At 35.4% G+C, this 11,935-nt stretch overlaps 1 protein-coding gene across 2 annotated transcripts; it reads left to right on the top strand.

Moving 5' to 3' along the window:
- The first annotated feature begins 2,689 nt into the window (after positions 1-2,689).
- Positions 2,690-8,517, top strand: LOC115971478 (lysophospholipid acyltransferase 1-like). Of its 2 annotated transcripts, XM_031091425.1 has the most exons (9): positions 2,690-2,881; positions 3,023-3,425; positions 4,913-4,968; positions 5,421-5,641; positions 5,766-6,174; positions 6,849-6,934; positions 7,721-7,784; positions 7,894-8,012; positions 8,145-8,517. In XM_031091425.1, the coding sequence occupies exons 2-9, from the start codon at positions 3,124-3,126 to the stop codon at positions 8,283-8,285; spliced, it is 1,398 nt and encodes a 465-aa protein (XP_030947285.1). In that variant the 5' UTR covers positions 2,690-2,881; positions 3,023-3,123; the 3' UTR covers positions 8,286-8,517. The 2 variants fall into 2 exon arrangements, with proteins under 2 accessions (XP_030947285.1, XP_030947284.1); XM_031091424.1 differs by having other exon boundaries at positions 2,690-3,425.
- The last annotated feature ends 3,418 nt before the right edge of the window (positions 8,518-11,935 follow it).

The raw sequence follows: 11,935 nt of genomic DNA, 5'->3' as shown, positions 1-11,935 counted from the left end.
GCCCAAAAAAATTAGCCTAATAAAAAAATTTTCCAATAATAAAGCTAAAAAATATTAAGCCTAATCAACTTATTTTACTCAAAACAAACTACCTGACTCTTCAAAAAGTTTTAAACAAAAATATGTAGTGGTTAAGCAGTAGAGTCAAAGGCCAGAGTCGCTACACAAAGCGAGTAGTAGAGCCGCCGCCCCTAACTCTGAATTCTGGTTTTGTCCCTAGCTAGCATTTGAGTTAGTCCCTGGCAAGCATTTGAGTTACATTGTGGACTGTGAAAGGGTTACTTTATATGCTTCATGTTCATGTGAGGCTCGTGTGATACATGTGGTATTATCCATTACTGTCATATGGTATGGGGTTGATGAGAGTATACACCGGAGACCCCATTTTTTTTCATTCATTAAAAAAAAAAAAAAAAAAACAACAACAACAACAACAATGTTGTGAGAGGAGTGTTTTATATGATGTTCAAGATAATTATTACATTGTATCACAAGGTATTTGGTGTGTTGTTGTTGTTGTTATTGTGTGGGATCCATAGATTGTAAAAGGGATGCTCATGCTATTGTGGGTGATGCTACATATACATGAGATAGTTATTACTTATTATTGTTGAGTAACATTAAAAAAAAAATTGTCAAAATCTTTTTTCATAATTTTATAAGATAGATAAGATGTGAGTAGAACATTAATTGTAGTTGATCCTAAACCAATACTACTTTATTACGTGTTAATCAAAATAAGTCATATATGCAGACATATCAATGCCCACCTCATGTAGCATGCCTTTCACATGTCTATGGATCCCATGGATGTGAGGTCCATAGGCTTATGAGAGATCGATTTCATGGAGTCCATAGACTTGTAAGATGTTGACTCCACAGAGTTGGCGTATAAATATTTATGATCACGAATGAGATTTTTGCTTTAACTTGTTGGAATTAGCACACTTTGTGATGTTTAGTGCGAGGTGTTCAAGAGTTATTCTAGGACCTTAACAAATTCTACACTTATCTCCACAATTATCCTATGTGTGTTAAAAACAAAAAATTGTCACAATTTTTTTTCATAATTTTATAAGATAGAAATAAGATGTGAGTAGAACATTACTTATACATGAAGCAACACTAATACTACTTTATTATGTGCCAATCAAAATAAGTCATATCTAGAGACATATTAATGCCCATCTCATGTAGCATGCCTTTCACAAGCCTATGGATCCCACAGATGTAAGGTCCATAGACTTATGAGAGACCGACTCCATGGAGTCCATAGACTTGTAAGATGAATGAAAAGAGTCGACATATAAACATTTTTTTTTATCACAAATGAGGTTTCTACTTTAACTTGTTGGAATTAGCATACTCTGTGATGCTTAGTGTTAAGTGTTCAAGAGTTATTCTAGGACCTTAACCAATTTCATACTTATTTTCACGACCATCATATGTGACTTGTGATTGGTTACTTGTTACTTTTACATAAAATCACTTTTTTACCACTTACAGTCATCCATATTGAATAGTTGTGAAAATGAGGGTGGAATTGGTTGTGGTCCAAGAATTTTTCGATGTTTAAAGCAAAGCCCACCTTTTCCTCCCCATTTATTTATTAAGTAGTGGTTATTACACATACCTTAATGCAATAATATTTATCCTTATACGTGCATTCCAAACAAGTAATTGATATGATGAGCAGTTATTAATAAGAAAAAAGTAACGATAGTGATAGATTCATATAAGAACTAGTAAAAAAGTTGCTATAGTAGCATTTGTAAAAATAAAATAAAAATAGTTTGTAATTATAGTACTAATTGTACAAGATTTATTGTTTCTAGTTGATTGTATTTAGTTTGGTGAAAAATGTTTAATTTTATGTTTTCAACCATATTTTTACCCCAAAAAAAAAAAAAATTTATTATTTACTTTAAAGTTACTGGCCCTGTTAGAGTATTTGTTAATAAACCATTTTAGGGAAGTTTTAACACTAATTTCTTGAGGAATATAAAAAACTACTCCCTCCGTCCCAGTTTGTTTGTCCTCTATTCTACTTTGGAATGTTCTAAAATATTGTCCTATTTTTAAAAGTAAAATTGATTAATTTACTAATATTCCTATTATATCCCTACTTTATTTTCAAAACTATTTGAAAAGAAAACTATCAAATATTTTTAAAAAAAGATGCTATGTCTATAATATTTTTACAACAAATCACAGGTGGTTAGTTGTTATTTGTTCAAATTTAAAACTAACACTAAGATTACTTTTTTGGCCTAATAATAACAACCAGTAACAATTTGCCACTTTGGATTTATTGTAAAAATGTTGTAGACATATTATTTCTCTTTAAAAAATCAATCTAATTGGGGTATCATTTTAGTTGTCTTATTAAGAATAACTCTTTTTTAAAAAAGGCTGATACACTTATTTAAGGACAGTTTTGTAAAGTTATACATTTTCATAAGAAAAAAAAAAAAATGATATATATTTTTTAAATTTAACTTTTGAAACAGGACAAACAAATTAAGATGGACAAAATATTATATAAAAAAATCAATTTTTGTTATCCCAAACGAATGTACTGCTAGTAGCCGTCTCAAAATCACCGTACGCTGACTTGTTCCCGCAAAGATAGAGTTACACGTTTCCAATGACAGGGCGAGTACGGTCACTGTATATCTATAAGTCTATAACTATAATCTATCTTTCTTTCTGTCGGGAGAAGAAAGAAACTCTCCGATTCGGCGAGGCAGAGGGACAAGGCAATTTCCAAGTATCAGCACAACTCACAAATCCAAAAACGTTATTCCTACGCGAACGTACGATTATCGAGCGGCCACGGCTATTACCGGACCCACCAATCCGAACGTATAAGGGCATTTCAGTAATTTCACATGACTGAATCGGATTATATATACCTTAGAACTTTTCCCACTTTGGTTTCCCTTCACTTCACGGTTCATAAATCATAATAACGTTGTTTGTTTTTTTGTTTACATATCCCCTGAAAATTACGAGGACACAGATTTGTTCCAGCGAGTCCGGGAAACTCAACTCACTGAGCCAGACTCAGACTCAGACTCAGACTCAGACTCAGATTTCTGACCGAGTCAACGCTAATTATCTATGGAGCTGCAACTGGATTCCATGGCGGGAGCGATCGGTGTGTCGGTCCCGGTGCTTAGGTTCCTCCTATGCTTCGTGACCACCATACCCGTGAGCTTCCTCTGGCGATTCGTTCCGGGTCGACTCGCCAAGCACCTGTACTCGGCCGTGTCAGGCTTTCTTCTATCCTATCTTTCATTTGGGTTCTCTTCGAATCTTCATTTTTTGGTACCCATGTTGTTGGGTTACGCTTCGATGGTGCTATTTCGCTCGCGATGTGGGGTTCTCACGTTCTTCTTGGGATTTGGATATCTTATTGGCTGGTATTTATTCTTACTCTTTCTCAGTTTTGCTTTAATTCGAAGAAAAATGATTGGTTTCTTTGATTTGTAAGTTTGATATTATGTGAATGCGCGAGAATTTCAATGTGCACTGTTATACAAAAAGCGATTTATTTATTTATTTATTTTTTCCCTTTTCCCATGGTGATTGAAAGCATCGAATTGGACATTATTTTGTCATTGGTGAAAGCAATAGAAACTGCGGTTACAATGACACCTTTATTTATTTATTTATTTATTTATTTATTTTAAGATTGGTATATTATGACGTGTTTATTGCCTTTTAATGCCAAGTTTTAATATGAAATTTGGATGCTTGATTGATTTTCAATTTGCAAGGTTCTAATGGTCTGGTTGGAAAACCGTTCAATGTTGACCTTGGCATGCGGTGTAGTAGAACTTGAGAAAGTTTGCATTTGAATTATTTTTTCCCATTTACTTTTCCCTATAGTGTTTTGGTTTAATGTTGTTGTTTCTGCCTTTCTCCAACCTTTTAAATGTTGAGGCAATTGCTAAAAAACTGATGAAGAACAAAGGTAATTTATTATTTTTTTAAGAAAAAAAGGATAAGAGGGGGCAATTAGAGTGGCTTCCCTACGAAGGTAATTGTTAAATTTGACAAATAGGGTGTTCGTCATATTTCAACATAGAAGGAAAATAAATTTTCCTATCCTCAGTTTGTCTAATGTTGTTTTGTCTAGCCCGAATAAAGACTAAAAATGTGACCATATATATTCTTACATGTTTTGGTGCAAGCAAAGGCAATATTCCTTTTGTATAGAGTGTAGCTGAGAGGTGTCTCAAGTGCAAAAAGACTGTCTAGAGATTACTAGAATGTAACCAAATTTCATTGTAAGAATTTCACATTTTTTGCTTAAGTTATAGAATCAGTTGAGTCACCTTGCCAATCATGGAGGCCATGACAGGCAGATCATCTGATAACAAATATGAAAATAGCTAACTTCTTGAAAAAAAAATAAAATAAAATAAAAAATCTATCCCAAACTGAAGTATTCTCTGCTTTATGAATCTGATAATTTGCATTCTACGTGACCTACAAAGTGTCCTGCTTCTTCTTTTTTGGATGCATGAACAAAAAGTTCATATCTAGTGCACAAGGTTCTCACTTCTACAGGGGTTTGAGAGAAGTAGCTTTACCCCAATCTGGGAAAAATGATTACTGAACTTGTTAGATGCATGAACACATTTAAAATTATTTTTTTTATGTTCATGTTGGAAATGGGGCTATTGATTCCGTGTAACCTGCTGCAATTTTTTTTCCCTAGAGATTTTTAACTAAAAATATTGCTATGTTTGTTTGTTTTTGGTCTTAATTGATTTTAAAACTTCAACTAATTTCTGAAGGATATTTGAAAATGTCTTTTCTGTGCATTTTATTTGGAATTCAATTTTTTTTAAAAGATATGCCTTTTTATCTTGGATTCTTGACCATTTGTATACATGTGTAGCCATGTCTATTACATGAGTGGTGATGCATGGAAGGAAGGAGGTATTGATGCCACAGGTAAGCACATTTTCAGCCTTTGTACCTAACTCACATTTTGTCATATAGAGGTGAAATGATAATAACTACTCTTTAAACTATATTTCTTGGATTAATTATCTTTTAAAGATTTCCTGTTGATAAATTTGATAGATAAGGGCCTGTTCCTTTATATGGCACCGATTTCCACTGATTGCCATCCTTTTATTTTCTGATTTTTCCTGGGTTCTGATGAGTGTCAATGTCTTCCAATGAAAACTAGGAGTTATCTGATTAGTGACTGATAACTTCAATAAAGTTTTTGGTGGTTATCAACCTTCTCTTGATTTTTGAAGCTGATAACTGCCTATGTTGATCAAGTTCAATGCCCCCCCCCCCCCCCCCCTTCACTTTTCTTTTTTCATTCATATGCATAAGAACTCATATGTGGTAATTATGTGTCAGTTAATTGTGTATTTCCTTCTAATATTTAGGAGCCCTGATGGTGTTAACACTGAAAGTCATTTCCTGTGCAATAAATTACAATGATGGGCTATTAAAAGAGGAGGGATTGAGTGAGACGCAGAAGAAAAATCGGTTGATTAAGTTGCCCTCATTGATTGAGTACTTTGGTTACTGCCTCAGCTGTGGTAGTCACTTTGCAGGTCCAGTTTATGAAATGAAGGATTATCTTAACTGGACTGAAGGAAAGGGGGTAGGTCTATTGTGTTCTCAATTTGTGCTTCAGTATTCCTTGTTTAATAGAGAATAAGTGCTTTTAGCTTTTCTAGTCTCTCATTGTTTTCCACTTTTTTCTTTTCTCTTTGAATTTTTTGCAGATTTGGAGCCATTCAGAGAATGGACCCTCACCATCACCATATGGGGCAATGGTTCGAGCCCTTCTTCAAGCTGCTTTTTGCATGGCCTTGTATCTGTACCTGGTACCTCAGCATCCTCTGTCCCGGTTTACCGATCCCATATACCAAGGATGGGGATTCTGGAAACGGTTGAGTTACCAATTCATGGCTGGCTTTACAGCACGCTGGAAATATTACTTCATCTGGTCAATTTCAGAAGCCTCTATTATTATTTCTGGCTTGGGTTTTACTGGATGGACAGAATCTTCTCCACCAAAGCCACGCTGGGACCGTGCCAAAAATGTTGACATTCTAGGTGTCGAGTTCGCAAAGAGTGCAGTCGAATTGCCACTTGTGTGGAATATCCAAGTCAGCACCTGGTTGCGTCGTTGTAAGTTTCTCTATTATCTGAGTGTTCCATTCCTTTATATCCTAGGTTTTGCTTGGTTATCTGAAAGGAAATATATACTTTTTGATTACCCATAAACATTAAATTTGCATTGGAAAACTAAAATCAAGAAGTCCATGTATGAATCATGGTTCCCCCCCCCCCCCCCCCCCCCCCCCCCTTTTTTCAGGAATGAATCAGAAACTAACTTAAAGAAAAAAGAAATGAATCAGGAAAGAGTTGAATCGACAATTTGATTTACCTGGTAAAAGTAAACTGAACTGTAATCCATATCATTCTTTTTTTAAATTTAATTTTGTAACAATTGGATCCTGTGGGCTGAAAATATTATTACCTGTTATAATGGCTGTTATAATGGTCCTGTTAGGATCTTGATCCAATTCATTGACACATTGAATTCTTTACCCTTTGAAATTGCTATAGGAAATTATAAGTCAAAATATCTCTTTAAAAAAGAACAAAGTTAGTTCACAAGTTTGCTGTTTGGATGTCTTTTGTGCCATCCGATCCTAGTACAACAGGTTACTGAATGCTAAAGTGGCAGACTTTGATTTTCTAAAATTGATCTTAGTACTTTATGGATATATGAGTATGTAGAACATCAAAGCAAAAGATGAATGTTTAAAGTGGATAGCTAATATCTTGTGCTGCTGTAGATGTTTATGAGAGACTCGTTCCGAGGGGCAAGAAGGCTGGTTTCTTTCAGTTGCTGGCTACACAGACTGTCAGTGCTGTTTGGCATGTAAGTATAAGTTCAGCCTTATTATATTTTGATTCTCCTGCATATTTTGTTATCCCCCGATATTACTTGTGCCATTTTTTTTAGTTAATTCAATCTACTAGCCAATGTATCTTATTCTTACTATTCACTATCTGTGCCAATTTTTAGGTTTTTTAACAAATCAATGCCCTTGTTTTTTGATACACCTGGTGTTCTTTCTGATGGTGATTACAGAGCCTTTTTACCTTATCAAGTTTTATACACTGCAGTTTCTTTCATATTATTAGGTTCATGGTACAATTTCTGCCATCTTTCAGTTCCAGTTTCATATTACCAAATTCTTCTTTGATTGAGGCATCCTTTAATCTTAAATGTTGCCATAACCATATGATTATAAATAACAGAATCTGTAAAGCAGAAAGTACACTATTATTTTCATGAATCATCATTCATAGTGCCATTTTATTTACGAGTCCTTGTAATTTTAACCTGGTCTTTTATCCTTATCACACACAAAATTTTTCCTAAATATTGCGACTTAGGCATTTTATGTTTTCCCTCTACCCAATCAATATAAACACTCTTTATCTCAGAGATGGTATAAGCAGTGACTAGTTTTCATACTTTGCTTCATTAAGAACAAAGAACAAGGTTTTTTTTTTTTTTTTTGTTTGTTCGTGTTTCTCTGTGAAGTTTTCCCTTTCATCTTGGGTTTATAAATGGAAGTGTGAGCCTTTTTTTGTCTTCAATTTCAACTTCAACACAAATTTACATATGCCTTATGCTTCTTGTCGCTTCAAATTACAGGGATTATATCCTGGATACATCATCTTCTTTGTTCAGTCAGCATTGATGATTGCTGGTTCAAGAGGTATTGATTAGACCTTCCCCCCCACCTTCTCTTAATTCGCTGTGTGTTTTGTTCAGATATTTGAACTAATTCTTTGTTTGCCTTTACTATTTTATTTCTGTCCAAACAGTCATTTACAGATGGCAGCAAGCTATTCCTCCAACTATGGGTCTGTTTAAGAAGATACTTGTGTTTTTGAACTTTGCTTACACAGTTTTGGTTCTGAACTACTCCTGTGTTGGTTTCATGGTTAGTCCTTTTCTCACATACATTGTCACTTAACTAATTTTTCTAGGATCCAGAACATTTTGCTTTCAAGTTTCTTATGCTTATTTTACCAAAGAAATAAGTTTCTTATGCTTATGTGCTTGTATTGGACAGGTACTAAGCCTGCATGAAACAATCGCCTCGTATGGGAGTGTATATTTTATTGGAACCATCGTTCCCATAGTATTGATCCTCCTAGGTTACATAATTAGACCTGCAAAGCCTGTCAGATCTAAAGCTCGGAAAGAACAGTAAGGTAGACAAACACATTTTCTTCTCTTTGGAGTGGTCTGATGAGATCAGGAGAGTGGAAGAAAACTGCTTTCCATGGTTTCTCCTCCACCTTGTCAATTGATGATCATCTGTAACATTTTTTTTTCAGTTTTGAATATAATGTTGCATCAATTCATAAACTTTTCATCTTTTCAGTTCTCTACTTTTGACCCTGTTCCACATTTGAATATAATGTTTTAGCTTTTGATTTAAATTGTTCAAATTAGAAACACACTTTCGGCCATTTTAGTTATTAGATTTTTTTAGAAACATATGGTTTGACCCAAAGGGGAAAAAAAATCTATAACAACAATTTCTGGCCTGCAAATAGAAATTGAAAAAAAAAAAAAAAAAAAAAAAAAAAAAAAAAAAAAAAATTTTAAGCATAACGGTTTCCAAGTACAAAGAGTCGGATGAGAATGTCATTCTCGTTGTACAGAGTGTCGGATTGATTTTTTTCTTTCATCTTTTGACCGCTTTTGATTTTTTTTTTTTTTTTTTTTTTTTTTTTTTTTTTTTTTTTTTTTTTTTTTTTTCCATAAAACAAATTGTGCGAATGGTTTTTTTTTTTCTAATGGAAATCATTCAGGGCTGACTCAGAAAATTACAAAAAGAATCTCTAGCTCCCATTACAGTAAAAAAAGAAAAAAGAAAAAAAGAAAAAAAAAGGCCGCCAAAAATGTTTTTTTTTTAAATCCCTATAAATAGAAAAATCATACATCTTCTATAATACCAATGTTGAGACAACCTTCCATCTCTTCACGCAGTGCCCCATATGTCCAATTGGTTTGGCTCTCCTCTTCTCTGGCCTATCCACCTCAGCAGACTTCCCATATCCATTACAATAAACTGTGCATAAATTTATTTATTTATTTAAAAAATAAAAAAAAAAGGATTAAGCAATGCATGTATGTCCCCACCTAAACCTCTCTTTTGAAGAGGCCCCCTAAAGTATTTACCATTTGCAATTGTTACATGTGACTAAATTTGGATCCATAGAAACAACAAGCACTTGCTTACATAAGATTTTTCTCTTTGCACAAGCAAAGCTTTAGGACCTCACAATCCACCAAAACACAAAAACCAGCACATAGCTCTTGGTCCCCTCCTCACCCTAGCTGGATAAAGATTAATTTTGATGTTGCAATTAGACCAGACAAATTCCTTCCTTGCTAGTTGCTACTATATTTATATATATGCAGTTTTCATTTGGGTAAATCTGTCTATGCATGTACTAGTAATATTATTTGGTAGCTTCATTCCTGGTTGTCTCCTCTACATATAATTTGTGGGTTTGGAACAACATTATCTTTGAAGGTGATGCCTCAATCATCAGAGTCTATCTAGAAACTCTGCATTAGTCACTCTCCACTAGGTCATCTCCTCCATCATCACAAATATATAAACCAGTTGTCCAGTTCCTTTCGTTGTTGTTCCTTCTTGCTGTATGGGTCCCTTTTTGTAATGCTATTGGGCCCTTCCCATCTCAATCTTCCTCTCCACATTTTGAAGGTAAAGATGGTAAATGGCATGGACCCAGACCTCTTTATAATAAAATTTCTAAGATAAAATACTGTAAGGACACGATTCTCTGGCGGCCCAATAAGGATGTTGGGCTCGCGCACGGAAGATCCCTCACAATATAATTTGTAGAGAGTGGGCTTAAAAAGCTAGCCGCTGGTCGCGGGGCGATGTCCGATCCTGGTTTTAGAGGAATTCAGGTAGAAAAAGGTGTTGGGCCTGAACATTTAAGCCCTAAGACGTCGCACCATATGGGATGGGACTCCTCGGAGTTGATCCGAGGACCATTGAGGCCTAACCCCGGTTATCCAAAGACGGACTTTCTTCAGTGAAGTCCGGTGTTGTTGAGATGTTCTCTCCCGTGTGATCCTCCTTTTTCGGAGGTGGGATGGGATCCCCTTTAGATTTACTTGCTTTCTTCTTTTATACTCGTCTGTGTTAATTGTCCTTCGTCCACGTGTAGGGTCAATCTTTACAAGACTGATATTTGTCCCATCAGTCTAATCCCAGAATTGTTGGGTATGGTTGATAAGGCTGCAGAGTACGGCTCTGTCATGTGTTGGGTCTTATCTGGAAGGGTAGTAAGGATAACTTCCCCAAGATATTTTGGATCTCCTTACAAATTCGTTCCTATACCAGTTTTACCCCTTTATTTCGGTGGGATTCAGGATCTGCCGAGGACCAAACTGTCCTCGGCTGCCTTCCAAAATTGTTTTGTGCTCTGTACTGTAGAGCTTGGGCCACAGCTCTCCTCGGACTGGGCCTTCGGATTTTCCAGGAGCAATCGGGCTTGGTCCTTAAATTATTGGGCCCCATAAATACTATTTTAGTCTTTAAACTTTGCCAAAAGTTTATTTTCATTTCTAAACTTTAAGACATTCATTTTTCTTTCCTAAACTATTGAAAAGTTTTTCTTTCGTTCATAACTATTAAGAATATTTTATTTTTGTCCTTAAACTTAAAACATCTTCTTCTTTTTTTAATCTCTAAGCAATTGAAATTTTTTCTTTTTTCATCTTTATTTTTGTCTTTAAACTATTGAAAAAACTCTTTACAAAGTTTGAAGGTGAAAAAAGAATTTTTTAAAGTTTAGGAATGAAAAACATTTTTTTAGTAAAGTTTAGAAATCAAAATAGTGTTGTGGGGTAAAGGAATTTAAATAAGGGAATTACGCCACGTGTCATACCCATGGTCAAGGGGGCCATTATCGTGCCGAGGAGGTCACACCCTCGGACAGTAAGACCACGTCAGTGACACGTTACCAGAGGAGGTCATACTGTAGAAAAAGAGTTTTGGAGAAAGAATTAGCCTTGACATGACCGAAGGGATGGTAGCTGCCACCACATTTAATGAATCCTACCAAACCTACTGGCTGCATTTATGTGAAAAAGACCCTTGAACAGTGTTGCCTTAATTATCACAACTCATAAAGGGTTTGGAAATGTGTTTGATGGGACAAGCACTCAAGTAGTGGCTTAGATGATCAATAAATGGAGGGCCAAGATCATCTAAAGGGAGCTATATAATGTAAGAGACCCTTTAGGGAGAGGGGATCGAAAAATTTGTAGAGAAAACACTGTAGCAACAAGAATTAAAATTGTATCCAAGTCTAAAAAAATCTATATTCAAGAACCACTCTCCTTAGACTACACCGAGGAAGGATTTCTTTGCATAGAACTTGTCTTTCTTTGCTTTCTTATTATCTTTAATCCATTGTGCGTGTTGCTTGATTCATGGAAGCCTAGCTTTTAAGCCCACTTTCTACAAATTCATTGTATTAGGCTCTTTAGGCCTGAATCCTTCTACCCATTGGGCTCAGCAACCAAAACGTTGCCCTTACAATTGGCTCCGTCTGTGGAAAAGCTTGAGCTTTAGTAAGATCAACTTCTAGCGATGGTGGGTTTGAGGTCTAACCGAGAGAGGTCTGTTGGTTCTTAACGTCAGGATCAATTTCTCAATCTTGAACGAAGGAAGGACCGCGAGGTTAGTGTGCACACCACACATACTAGTAGGAGCCAATCTTGAGGCGGGAGTTACATCTCTCATGAAGAGAATACCAGGAGCATGCAGTTGGAGATTGGCTATCTTCGTAGGAGGCTACGCCGCGAACA

This window comes from Quercus lobata, chromosome 12 (genome assembly GCF_001633185.2).
Source record: "Quercus lobata isolate SW786 chromosome 12, ValleyOak3.0 Primary Assembly, whole genome shotgun sequence".
In the NCBI taxonomy this organism is placed as follows: domain Eukaryota; kingdom Viridiplantae; phylum Streptophyta; class Magnoliopsida; order Fagales; family Fagaceae; genus Quercus; species Quercus lobata.
This window is presented reverse-complemented; position numbering and strand designations above follow the sequence as displayed.

Bases quoted from the DNA above. Each gene is read 5' to 3' on its own strand.
- LOC115971478 (XM_031091425.1), top strand. From the start codon at position 3,124: ATGGAGCTGCAACTGGATTCCATGGCGGGAGCGATCGGTGTGTCGGTC. The intron at 4,969-5,420 runs GTAAGCACATTT...TCTAATATTTAG, and splicing joins AGGAGGTATTGATGCCACAG to GAGCCCTGATGGTGTTAACA. The intron at 5,642-5,765 runs GTAGGTCTATTG...AATTTTTTGCAG, and splicing joins ACTGGACTGAAGGAAAGGGG to ATTTGGAGCCATTCAGAGAA.